Raw genomic sequence first — 13,394 nt, 5'->3', positions numbered from 1 at the left:
TCTCTTCTTGCACCTCACAGTGCCACAATGAAAAAGGTGGTTACGAGGCGGCGGCTGTCCACTGGCTAACATTCAGGCTCTGTAATTAATGGATCCCAGGATCTAGTCTCCCTAATCCTTTTTTTAGTTATATTTTTTCTGACAGTGGTCTTATTGTTTCATACATATGACATTTGAAAAGCAATATTATGAAAAAAAGGTGTGTTTGCCTGAACTGTTATTGTTACGTGTCATTTGGCTGTTTACTAATTTTAATTATTACAATAAATATTATTTTTAGCTGTAGACAAGCAAATGACCAAATACATAAATGTTCCATGAACATGCATATCTGTCATGATTTGCGAAATCCATTATACCTGCAGTCTGGTAAGGCACCCAGAACTGCTTGGTAACTGGATTCTTCAACTTACAATTCATTCGGCGTGAGATTTGCTTACTGACTTTTCATCAGGGCTCTGATGACCATGATGTAGAGCACACCTTCAGCCCTCAGAGGAAAACGAAATTTTAAGACAGCCACCAGAACAAGCACAAATAGAACATGAAGTGACACACATGTTAGATATAGAAGGAAAAATTTCAGCTGACATATATAGAATGCAAAGACACAAATACAGACATAAGACCATTCTTGCATAGACCACCAAATAACCCACAAGTCGAAACAACAATAAAAACTATCAACACAATCATACACAACAAAATAAATGAAAATACAACTATGGAAGAGTTACAACTACTGATTTATATAGGAGCACTCACTACACTAAATATACAAACTAGGCAGAGATCAGAACCAACCAACACACAGAAGAAACCCACAAAACCAACATGGCAACACAGGCTACAGATCAGAATAGAAAAACTGAGAAAAGACATTGGACAGCTAACACAATTTATAAGAAATGAAATATCAGAAAAAAAAAAAAAACGAAAAAGGTTAGGTAACATCTCACAACAAGAAGCGATAGAGCAATTAGATGAAAAGAAGCAGAAATTACAAGCATTGGCCAAACGACTTAGAAGATACAAAAAAAGTGAAAATAGAAGGAAACAAAACCAAACATTCAACACAAACCAAAAGAAATTGTACCAGACAATAGATAACACACACACACACATTAAAATAGACAATCCACCAAACATAACAGACATGGAAAACTTCTGGAGCAACATATGGTCAAGCCTGGTACAACATAATAGACACACACGGTGGATACAAGCAGAAACAGACTCATACAAGATGATACCACAAATGCCCGAAGTGATAATTTTGCAACATGAAGTCACCCGAGCAATTAATTCTGCACACAATTGGAAAGCCCCTGGAAGAGATAAAATAGCAAATTTCTGGCTAAAGTAGTTCACCTCAACACATTCACATCTAACTAAATTATTTAACAGTTACATTGCAGACCCATACACCTTCCCTGATACACTTACACATGGAATAACTTATCTGAAACCTAAAGATCAAGCAGACACAGCAAACCCAGCTAAATATCGCCCCATAACATGCCTACCAACAATATACAAAATATTAACCTCAGTCATTACACAAAAATTAATGACACATACAACACAGAACAAAATTATAAATGAAGAACAAAAAGGCTGTTGCAAAGGAGCACGAGGATGTAAAGAGCAACTGATAATAGATGCAGAGGTGACATACCAAGCTAAAACTAAACAAAGGTCACTACACTACGCATACATTGATTACCAAAAAGCTTTTGATAGTGTACCCCACTCATGGTTACTACAAATATTGGAAATATACAAAGTAGATCCTAAATTGATACAGTTCCTAAACATAGTAATAAAAAACTGGAAACCACACTTAATATCCAAACAAATTCAAATAATGTCACATCACAGCCAATACAGATTAAGCGTGGAATATACCAAGGAGATTCATTAAGTCCTTTCTGGTTCTGCCTTGCTCTGAACCCACTATCCAACATGCTAAATAATATAAATTATGGATACAATATTACTGGAACGTACCAACACAAAATCACACATTTGCTATACATGGATGATCTAAAACTACTGGCAGCAACAAATCAACAACTCAACCAATTACTAAAGATAACAGAAGTATTCAGCAATGATATAAATATGGCTTTTGGAACAGACAAATGTAAGAAAAATAGCATAGTCAAGGGAAAACACACTAAACAAGAAGATTACATATTGGATAACCACAGCGACTGCAGAGAAGCGATGGAAAAAAAGATGCCTATAAATATCTAGGATACAGACAAAAAATAGGAATAGGTAATACAAATATTAAAGAAGAACTAAAAGAAAAATATAGACAAAGACTAACAAAAATACTGAAAACAGAATTGACAGCAAGAAACAAGACAAAAGCTATAAACACTTACGCTATACCAATATTGACCTACTCATTTGGAGTAGTGAAATGGAGTAACACAGATCTTGAAGCACTCAGTACACTTACATGATCACAATGCCACAAATACAGAATACATCACATACATTCAGCAACAGAAAGATTCACATTAAGCAGAAAGAAAGGAGGAAGGGGATTTATAGACATAAAAAACCTACATTATGTACAGGTAGATAATTTAAGAAAATTCTTTATAGAACGAGCAGAAACTAGCAAAATACACAAAGCAATCACTCATATGAATACATCGGCTACATCACTGCAATATCATAACCACTTCTACAACCCTCTAGATCACATGACATCAACAGATACAAAGAAAGTAAATTGGAAAAAGAAAACACTACATGGCAAGCACCCGTATCATCTAACACAGCCACACATTGATCAAGATTCATCCAACACATGGCTAAGAAAAGGCAATATATACAGTGAGACGAAAGGATTCATGATTGCAATACAGGATCAAACAATAAAAACCAGATATAACAGCAAGCATATTATTAAAGATCCCAATACCACAATAGGTAAATGCAGACTTTGCAAACAACAAATAGAAACAGTAGATAACATCACAAGCGGATGTTCAATACTAGCAAATACAGAATACCCCAGAAGACTCGACAATGTAGCAAAAATAATACAACAACTTGCCATAAAACATAAACTAATAAAACAACACGTTCCCACATACAAGTATGCACCACAAAATGTACTGGAGAGTGATGAATACAAATTATATTGGAACAGAACCATTATAACAGGTAAAAAACCACCACATAACAAACCTGACATCATATTCACCAATAAAAAGAAGAAATTAACACAACTAATCGAAATAGCCACACCCAATACAACAAATATACGGAAGAAAACAGGTGAAAAAATTCACAATATCCACCAGTACATCAATGCAATACAGCTACATCCAAACATATATATACAACTACAGAAATCTGTAATTATTGATACATGTTCAATTACCCGAAAGTTCCTAAATGCAATGTAACATGTACCATACAGTTGAAAGGAAGTCACACTTGATCAAGGTCCGCGTCACTTTCCATTTTTGACCAGATGTAACGTCTGAGAAAAGAAAGAATGAATAGTGTACGTGTGAATTTTTTGAAAATCACCATCACACAATGACCAGTGTTGAAAAAAATATACATTTAAAATACAAACAAAAGAGAGTGAAACTTGATCTAACAATCAGCCAATTATGGAGCTTGAACGCTAACCACCTGACTGTCGCCACCACAAGGTCAGTGTTGCAACACACAGATATTCGTGAGTATTTCTCAGAATTGTCTAAGTAGTATGCCTTACTACTTGCACATTATGCTGTCCTAATAACTTCGAAAAGTGCACCAAGCTTGGAATAAATCTGTGACCCAAACTCCATCACTGGATGTACCTGCAAAATTATCATTGTACAGCACATAATTCAGGAAATATGATATCATAAACATTTCCGTATTTACTCGAATCTAAGCCGCACTCTAATCTAAGCTGCACCTGAAAAATGAGACTCGAAATCAAGGGAAAAAAATGTTCCCGAATCTAAGCCGCACCTGAAATTTGAGACTCAAAATTCAAGGGTCAAGACAAGTTTTAGACTGCACCTCCAAATCGAAGCAAAGTTGGTCCATTGTAGCATGAGACACAATTTAGGTCGAAAGGATGAAGATACAGCTACAGTAGTTTGGTTCGGGGTCGTAAGCTTAACAGTTAAGATTTACCAAGTAGCCGTTGCTATGTGTCAGGCGCTCCATCCTTATTTATATGGGTACCCTTCCTTTTTCACGTGCTTTGTCTGGTTTGAATCGATTGCTTATTTTGCTTTGATCTGATAAGTGCTGTTCTCGTTGTTATAGGTGTTTACGTCACTCTAAGCTGAAAATGTATTATTGCACTGTGCCATGCATTATTTGTCGCATTCTGATAATGAGTGTTTACGACCTGTAGCCGCTCGCGGCATGGCTCGCTTTTGTGCGCGCTACTGCCGCTTACAATAAGAAAGAGAGGAATGTTCTCATAAGCGAAACAAAAGCAATAGACTGCTATTTGTTGTTACTTACACTGCTGCTTTATTTGATAATGATCAACAAGAACCAAATGATAGACTGCGTATGATAGATGATGTTCTGAACGAGAGTTTAGCGAACATTTTTGTCCGTTTGAAAATCTTTGCAGATGCCTCTTTAGTATGTTACATTCAGCACAGAAATTACACACATTTTAGATTTAAAAATCTAGTCAGTTGCCATGCTTCATTTCAGACTGTATCACTATTCAGCATAAGAATAATACGAATATAAACATAACATGATATGTATATTCTTCCGCGTTTGCTGTTGTCTCACTCTAGTTTCGTAGTTTATTAGGCAGACAGGATTTAAATGAGATAGCAGCAAACACGAAAGAATACACGGCATAATGTTTACATTCTTCTACCTTTTCTTTCAATTTATTTGCTAATGCAGAAGTTTTGGTGCCAGTATTTATCTTTGTGCCTGCAAAGCATCCTTGTGTAGCGCTACATATATTTGACGGCAGAAGTTAGTTGTGGCAGCACCTAACAACATTTTTCAGAGGTTCCTCTTACTTTGCACTCGGCAGGCGGTTTTTTGGATTACAAGAACCAGAAAAAAGTGCGGCTTAGATTCGAGTAAATACGGTAAGCCGAGTGAAAATGAATCTATAGAGCCTTGCTAGACGTATAGACGAAATATATGAGCAAAATATGTGAGCAGAATATGTGAAACATGTTAAATATAAGTGAAATATATTTGAATGTGCATATGTGAACAAAGCCATGGGGAAAAAAACTCATCCTAAACTCCTAGAATGATTTCAGTCAAAATTGGTACACATATTAACTACGGACTGGACAGAAGTACTGCAGGGGTAAGAACCAACAGCCCTCCTGTTGGTGTGAGTGTGATAACATGAACAGAGATGGGAGGAGAAAGAGGTGGACAGGCAACGAGGAGGAAGGAGGAGAATGGTGGACAGACAGTGAGGAGGAAGGAAGAGAATGGCACAGATAAGAGCAGGAGCAGGAGGAGGAGGAGGATAGACACAGGGAGAGGAGGAGGTGGATAGAGACGGGGGGAGGGGGAGGAGGGCAGAGAGAGGGGGGGGGGGGGGAGGAGATTTACTAGTAAAAACTGGAATAAATACTTACCTGGGCAATGCTGGGTACTTGGCTAGTAATCTATATAATGACCCAGACATTGTCAGCTACATTAAGATTAAAAGGTTGGAATGGGCAAGACATACACTCCTGGAAATGGAAAAAAGAACACATTGACACCGGTGTGTCAGACCCACCATACTTGCTCCGGACACTGCGAGAGGGCTGTACAAGCAATGATCACACGCACGGCACAGCGGACACACCAGGAACCGCGGTGTTGGCCGTCGAATGGCGCTAGCTGCGCAGCATTCGTGCACCGCAGCCGTCAGTGTCAGCCAGTTCGCCGTGGCATACGGAGCTCCATCGCAGTCTTTAACACTGGTAGCATGCCGCGACAGCGTGGACGTGAACCGTATGTGCAGTTGACGGACTTTGAGCGAGGGCGTATAGTGGGCATGCGGGAGGCCGGGTGGACGTACCGCCGAATTGCTCAACACGTGGGGCATGAGGTCTCCACAGTACATCGATGTTGTCGCCAGTGGTCGGCGGAAGGTGCACGTGCCCGTCGACCTGGGACCGGACCGCAGCGACGCACGGATGCACGCCAAGACCGTAGGATCCTACGCAGTGCCGTAGGGGACCGCACCGCCACTTCCCAGCAAATTAGGGACACTGTTGCTCCTGGGGTATCAGCGAGGACCATTCGCAACCGTCTCCATGAAGCTGGGCTACGGTCCCGCACACCGTTAGGCCGTCTTCCGCTCACGCCCCAACATCGTGCAGCCCGCCTCCAGTGGTGTCGCGACAGGCGTGAATGGAGGGACGAATGGAGACGTGTCGTCATCCGCGATGAGAGTCGCTTCTGCCTTGGTGCCAATGATGGTCGTATGCGTGTTTGGCGCCGTGCAGGTGAGCGCCACAATCAGGACTGCATACGACCGAGGCACACAGGGCCAACACCCGGCATCATAGTGTGGGGAGCGATCTCCTACACTGGCCGTACACCTCTGGTGATCGTCGAGGGGACACTGAATAGTGCACGGAACATCCAAACCGTCATCGAACCCATCGTTCTACCATTCCTAGATCGGCAAGGGAACTTGGTGTTCCAACAGGACAATGCACGTCCGCATGTATCCCGTGCCACCCAACGTGCTCTAGAAGGTGTAAGTCAACTACCCTGGCCAGCAAGATCTCCGGATCTGTCCCCCATTGAGCATGTTTGGGACTGGATGAAGCGTCGTCTCACACGGTCTGCACGTCCAGCACGAACGCTGGTCCAACTGAGGGGCCAGGTGGAAATGGCATGGCAAGCCGTTCCACAGGACTACATCCAGCATCTCTACAATAGTCTCCATGGGAAATAGCAGCCTGCATTGCTGCGAAAGGTGGATATACACTGTACTAGTGCCGACATTGTGCATGCTCTGTTGCCTGTGTCTATGTGCCTGTGGTTCTGTCAGTGTGATCATGTGATGTATCTGACCCCAGGAATGTGTCAATAAAGTTTCCCCTTCCTGGGACAATGAATTCACGGTGTTCTTATTTCAATTTCCAGGAGTGTATATTCAAAGCTAACGGCAGACTGATTAGCAAGATACTCAGCACAGTGAGGTGGTGGTGGTGGTGGTGGTGGTGCCTATTTAAGTATCAAGGTCTTTTATACTACACATAAGTGATCGTTAAGTTCTCTTTGTCAGAATTTGACTTAGATGCAACCTTAATGTTAGTTATACAACAGTAACAAGTTGAATCCTAAAAGTACTCGCAAGAGCAGTCTGGTTAAACCTGGGAATGGAACTGAAGACAAGACCTTTAGGCTGCAATTACAGGGGAAAGGCTGTTGAAGGAAATGTTGACAACTTTTTTGTGCTAGTTGCTGCCGTATATCAGGTTGTCTGTAGGTTTGAGAAATAGTGGTCATGACTGTGAAAAGTGGGTCAAACTGGGAGTGTGTGCAAGAAGTGGAGCCTGAATTCGTTTTGTGAACAGCTATGTTACTGAGCAATACACACATTTCTCAGAAAGAAATTGTGAGTGATTGCTGAGTACCTTGAACTTAAAAAAAAAATTATTTAAAGTTTTTTATTTTCCATTTCTGTACTTGCAGCATAGCATTGCCTGCAATCTTCTTGTGTCCTGGCTTGGGCAGCATCTTTGGCAGTGGACTAATATTCACGACGGGTGTGATATATGGCCTGATGGCACTAGGGAGAAAGTAAGTATCATGATTAGAATATTGTCTCTCTCTCTCTCTCTCTCTCTCTCTCTCTCTGTGTGTGTGTGTGTGTGTGTGTGTGTGTGTGTGTGTGTGTGTGTGTGTGTGTCTGTCTTCCATTGGGCTATGAGTAACAAAATTAAAGCTTGTTATTTCTTAGTTCACTGCACAATTATTTTTTATGTTAGAAAGGGTTGATTAATGTGTATCTGAGTGTTGGGAAAAAGTTTGTCTGAACATTGAGGGTTTGTTTATACTAACTGTGGCTGATCAGCTTACATAATTTATTTGTGTCAGAAGCATCAGATTATGAATTAAAATAAAATGGGAAGATTATGAGAACAGATGTGACAAATATTTATAGCAGTATTTACAAAACAAAGCAGATTAGAGAAACTAATTTAGCCCAGAAGCAAGTGACATCAGTTGGAATAACTCAGCTTCATTGGATGCAACATTAAAGACAGGCATGAATGCATATATTTTTTTTTTTTTTTTTTTTTCCCCTGTGTGTCACCACAATAACGCAGGTTACACAGTACTGTTTCTTCCTCTTGTAGAAGATTTGCTTTGGATCTTGTTGTTCCTGTCAAGAGTCTGGAAATGCCTAAACAGACTGCACGGTTTTCATGATAGCCAAGGGCCACTCAGTGATGGTCTTTGAAGTTGATCACAATTCCACTTCAGGCTGAATTTCTGAGGAACCAATTTGTTGATTTTAGCCAGTTTGTGCCATATAGTTGGTTCTGTCCAGATGTGGAGGACTTCATTCTGTGTTGGTAGACAGTTCCCTCCTGCTCCTGGACTGAGTCCAGCCAGGTGTTAGATTGTATCTGTGGGAGTAGGTTTCAGTCGGTGAAGAGTATGTAGTTTTTGTTGAGTATAACATAAACTTGCTTAGTGCATGTTAATGAGACACAGAAGCACATTCACCAATGGTATAACAAAACTGCCAGTGGTGGTGTTTTTGCAACTGTGGTACATCGCCAATTTAAGCCTGTAATTTTTTGGAGGTTATTGTTTCTGCCCCTGACCATTTTAGTGTTGGTACAATTCTGCCTAGATATTGGACTCCAGTCCAAAGTAACACCAAAGTATTTCAGGTAGGGTTGGTGCTCTAGAAATGTACCTGGAGTCTTCTGGACGCATGTCTGTTGTAGAGCCAAAAGGTGTGAACATTGGTTTTTGTGGTGTTGGGCTTCAGTTTTTTCCAAACATAGTGTTGTTTGAGCCTCTCTAGGTCGTGATTGGTGCTCACTCCATCCTTCTCAAATGCATTCCTTGGATGGCCATACCTCGATCTTCAGTGTAGATGAAGTTTGTGATGTCATTCAGTAGTGGATGGCCTTTGGTTTAAGTATTAAGACTTTTTAACATCAGTAGACTGCCTTTTTGTAAACCATTTTTCTGTCCCTGCCAGTTGCTTCTTCCCTCCTTCAATTGAAAACAACAGATCTAATTTATAATGCTACAAACCACATACCATGCAGCAGTGGAGTGGTTTGAGTGCCTCACTGATATAGAATACCTTATCATAGGTGCAGCCACATTGGAGGGCTATTTGTGAAGAGGCAAGACTAACATATAGTTCTGTAGAGGATCCGCAGCATTTTTGGTAGTTGCAAAGACAGATGAATCATCCAGTTTGTCACCTTTGCCACGTCAGCCAACATGGCCTTGCTACGTTTTGCTACAAACAAGTGAAAACAAACATTATTTTTTGTGAGGACATGCAGCTCTACTGTATGGCTTGATAATGATAACTTCTTCAGTACGCTACTCAGAACGTACAATAGACCTGCAATCAAAACTTTGAGTAGAGACTACTCAGGAGGATATTGTCATCAAGAAAAACAAAACTGGCATTCTGTGACTCAGTGTTGGATGTTACATTCCTTAATTCATTTAGTATGTTAGAGAATTTAAAAAGAGAATTGATATGTTGAAGTTAGACTTAGTGGGAATTATTGAAGTGTGGAGGCAGGAAGAACTCATGTGATCACGTGAGTACAGATTTATCAACACAAAATGAAATAGTGTTAATGCAGATGTAGTTCTAACAATAAATAAGAAAATAGGAATGCTGGAAAGCTACTATGACCAGCATACTGAATGAACCCTCATAGTCAAGATAGTAAAAGTTTATACACCTGCTAGCTCCACATATGATAAAGAGACTGAAAGAATGTATGATGAGATGAAAGCAATTATTCAGATTGTTAAGGAGGAGAAAATTTTAATTTTGATGTGAGACTGGATTTCAAATGGAAGAGAAGAAAGGTATGAAAGAGGAAGCCACTTGGTGCAGTTTTCAACAGAGCACAATTTAATCACAGCTGTAGCTTGGTATAAGAATTGTGAAAGAAGATGATAAATGTGCAAGAGATGTGATGACACCAGAAGGTTTCAGATAGACTGCGTAATGATAAGACTGTTACTGAAACCAGATTTGGAACTGAAAGACATTTCCGGTGGTGGATGAGGGCTCTGATCATTTTATTTAGTGCATGGCTAATGCACAAGATTGTCAAAAGATACAGGCAGATAAAAACAAATGAGAAACAAGGCAACTGACAAGTTTTAATGTATTTCACCACTGAATGTCCAATTCTTCAACCCAGTCAAACAACGTAGCAGGAATTTTCCTTAACTGCTGTGATGTGCCTGAACCTGACAGTTCACTGACAATGTTATGTATAGTCTGATGTGAAGCTCAGAGCACTTGACCGCGAAAGGCAAAGGTCCCGAGTTCGAGTCTCGGTCCGGCAAACAGTTTTAATCTGCCAGCAAGTTTCAGCTTTTTCCTCTTGTGGACTGCATCTTTGCACCTGTCTTGGACTGTTCATAGCACCCGAGATCATGATATGTAGGTGCACAGCTGTTATTGTTTCCCACTAACATTGCCATTCTTCAAGAGGCTTAAAATTTCTGGCAATCAGAAGCATCACGCAGAGTAGGATGCCATTATTGTAGACTTTAAGATTTTAAAATGGCAGGTCCCTATGTGTAGGTAGATTGGGATTCCCAGACATCTAGTTGAATTTTCTTGTAAGAGCAGTAGATCTACATAAATTAGATGGCATAATACTTGTTAACAGCAGGCATGAAAGAACTGAGGTAGATCTGATAATGCCATATACTATGTACAGTATCCAGTTGGTAGTCTACAAGCTCTGTATGGTGACTGGTCATTGAGAAAGATGCACGATATTCAGCACTTAAGTACACCACATCCTAGGCTGAAGAAGGCAGGTCAGTTGCTGAGGGACCGCCGGATGACTCACATAACTTATGGAGGATGTTGTTATGAGTCTTCAGTGACTGAGTTAGATTAGGAAGGTGGTGTCTGGAGGACAGTTTTTGGTCCAAGATGACACATGGATATTTTGGGTTTGAAATCTGATGGACTCTCCCTCTGAAACTTACATTCAGTTCTGCATTTGCCAGATAATTGTTCAAATGGAAACAGGATACCGTTGTTTTGTTCACATTGGGTTGGAGTCTCCCGATTATGAAAAAAGTCTCCAGCATAGACTAGTCCCTTGTCGGCATCTTTTCTTTCTATGTTGGTTCCTTATGTTCTGCAGCAAGTCGCAGGTCATTGACATGGCAAAATTTTCAGGTTGAAGTGGTAGGAAGATCAGATAAATATAGGTTGAAACAATAATTTGTGTTAAGACAATCCGTTGTTGAGCCTTCCTCTCTTTGCTTATCTTGCTTCCAATGATTATATGGAACTTCTGATCACTTAGCATGCTGTGTTAACAAATTGCTCCATCGTTTTGCAGCGTATAATTTGAAGTGGTTCATAGATTAGGCCTTCCATGGACTCAGTACTGGAGGCAGCAGTGAGAGCTTCATTTGGGATCCATCCTCTATGAAGAATGCAAGAGCTAACTTGTGGTTGCAATACCTGTGGCCTAGTCTGAAGCTTACCTAATAAATTGGAACACGATCTATGACAGCACTTTTTTTCTGTTACAGACCAGCGTTTCACAGAGCTTGGAGCAGCAGCAACAGCAACTTAGAAGGGCTATGGGGCAAAATTCTGTCTTGTTGCTGGGTGTAACAGATTTAAAAATAGAAATTATCTTTGCCTCCTTAAACAGTAGGTAACCAGTCTGCATGATTAAAACTGAACAAATTGCAGAAAAGTTGTGCATTAAGGAGAGGAGACATGGATAAACTGAAAGAACCAGAAATTGTTGAGTTTCAAAGACAGGTCTTGGTGACAATTGACTCATACTGGGGGAAAATAATACAATAGGAATGTGTGGGTGGCTTCAAGAGATGAAGTTGTGAAGACATCATAGGATCAAATTGGCAAAAAGATAAAGCCTAGTAGAAATGTCTGAATAGAACAAGAGGTATTGTATTTAATTGACAAAATAGGAAAATATAAAATGCAGAAAATGAAGTGAGAAAAAGGGGATGCAGACAAAAAAAAAAAAAAAAAAAAAAAAAAAAACTGAGGTTGACAGCGCATGCAGAATGGTAAATTGGGAATGGCGAGAGGAGAAATACAAAGCTGCAGAAGCATTCATGATCTTGAGAAAGATAGATGCCATCTACAGGAAAGTTGTAGACTTTTTGAAGAAAACAGAAGAATCTGTAAGAGTTCATATGGCAAGCAATGAAGCAAAGCCTGCAAGGTGGAAGAAAAATCTGAAGCTGCTATACAAAGGGAATGGACTCAAAGATAATGTGAACATGAGACTGGAATAAAGTACTGTGAGAAGAATTCGTCAGAGCTGTGAAAGACCCAAGTATAAACAAGGCACTTAGTGTAGGCAACATTCTCTAAAAATTGAGATCCCTGAGAGAATCAGCCATGACGAAGCTTCTCCACCTGGTGTAAATGATGTATAAGATATGCAGAATATCCTCAGACTTAATGAAGAGTGTAATAATCCCAATTCCAAAGAAGGCAAGTTCTGACAGTTGTAAATGCTACTGAGCAATGAGTTCAGTAAGTTAGGGTTGCAAAATTCTGACATGAATTGTTTATGGAAGAATGGAAAGATTGATAAAAGCCAACCTGAGGGAATTTCAGTTTGGGTACTGGAGAAGAGTAGGTGCACACGAATTGGTATTGATCCTACAACTTATCTTAAAATATTTATTAAAGAAAGGCAAACCTATGTTCATGGTACTTGTAGATATAGAGAAAGGTTTTGACAATGTTGACAGGATTATACTCTTTGAAATTCTGAAGAAGACGCGAGGAATAAAAAAAGGGAGTGAAAATTAATCTGCAACTTGTACAGAAACCAGACTACAGTTAGATTTGAAGAGAATAAAAAGAAAACTGTAGTTAAAAGAGTGAGACAGGGTTGTAGCCTATCCCCAATATTATTCAATTTGTACACTGAGCAAGATGTGAAGGAAACAGGAGAAATTTAAATAGGGAATTGGTACAAGCAGAAGAAATAATAATATCCAGGTTTGCCAAGGACATTGTTATTCTGGCGGACTTGGAAGAAAAGTTAAAAATTTAATATTGTCTTGGAATATATGTTATAGACTGATTATCAGTGAAAGTAAAACAAAGCTAACTGAATGTAGTCAAATTAAATCAGGTGATGTTGAAAGAATCTGATTAGAAAATGAGA

General features: G+C 39.8%; 1 protein-coding gene across 2 annotated transcripts in view; it reads left to right on the top strand.

Moving 5' to 3' along the window:
- Positions 1-13,394, top strand: part of LOC124798071 (calcium channel flower) — a 63,333-nt gene that overhangs the window by 36,766 nt on the left and 13,173 nt on the right. For both annotated transcript variants that reach the window (XM_047261307.1, XM_047261309.1), the window contains exon 5: positions 7,675-7,782. In XM_047261307.1, the coding sequence (XP_047117263.1) occupies positions 7,675-7,782 (108 nt within the window). The remainder of the gene's footprint in view (positions 1-7,674; positions 7,783-13,394) is intronic.

The sequence above is a fragment of the Schistocerca piceifrons genome, chromosome 5, assembly GCF_021461385.2.
Source record: "Schistocerca piceifrons isolate TAMUIC-IGC-003096 chromosome 5, iqSchPice1.1, whole genome shotgun sequence".
In the NCBI taxonomy this organism is placed as follows: Eukaryota; Metazoa; Arthropoda; class Insecta; order Orthoptera; family Acrididae; genus Schistocerca; species Schistocerca piceifrons.
Note: the sequence above shows the minus strand (reverse complement) of the source record. Positions and strands in the feature narration are given on the sequence as shown.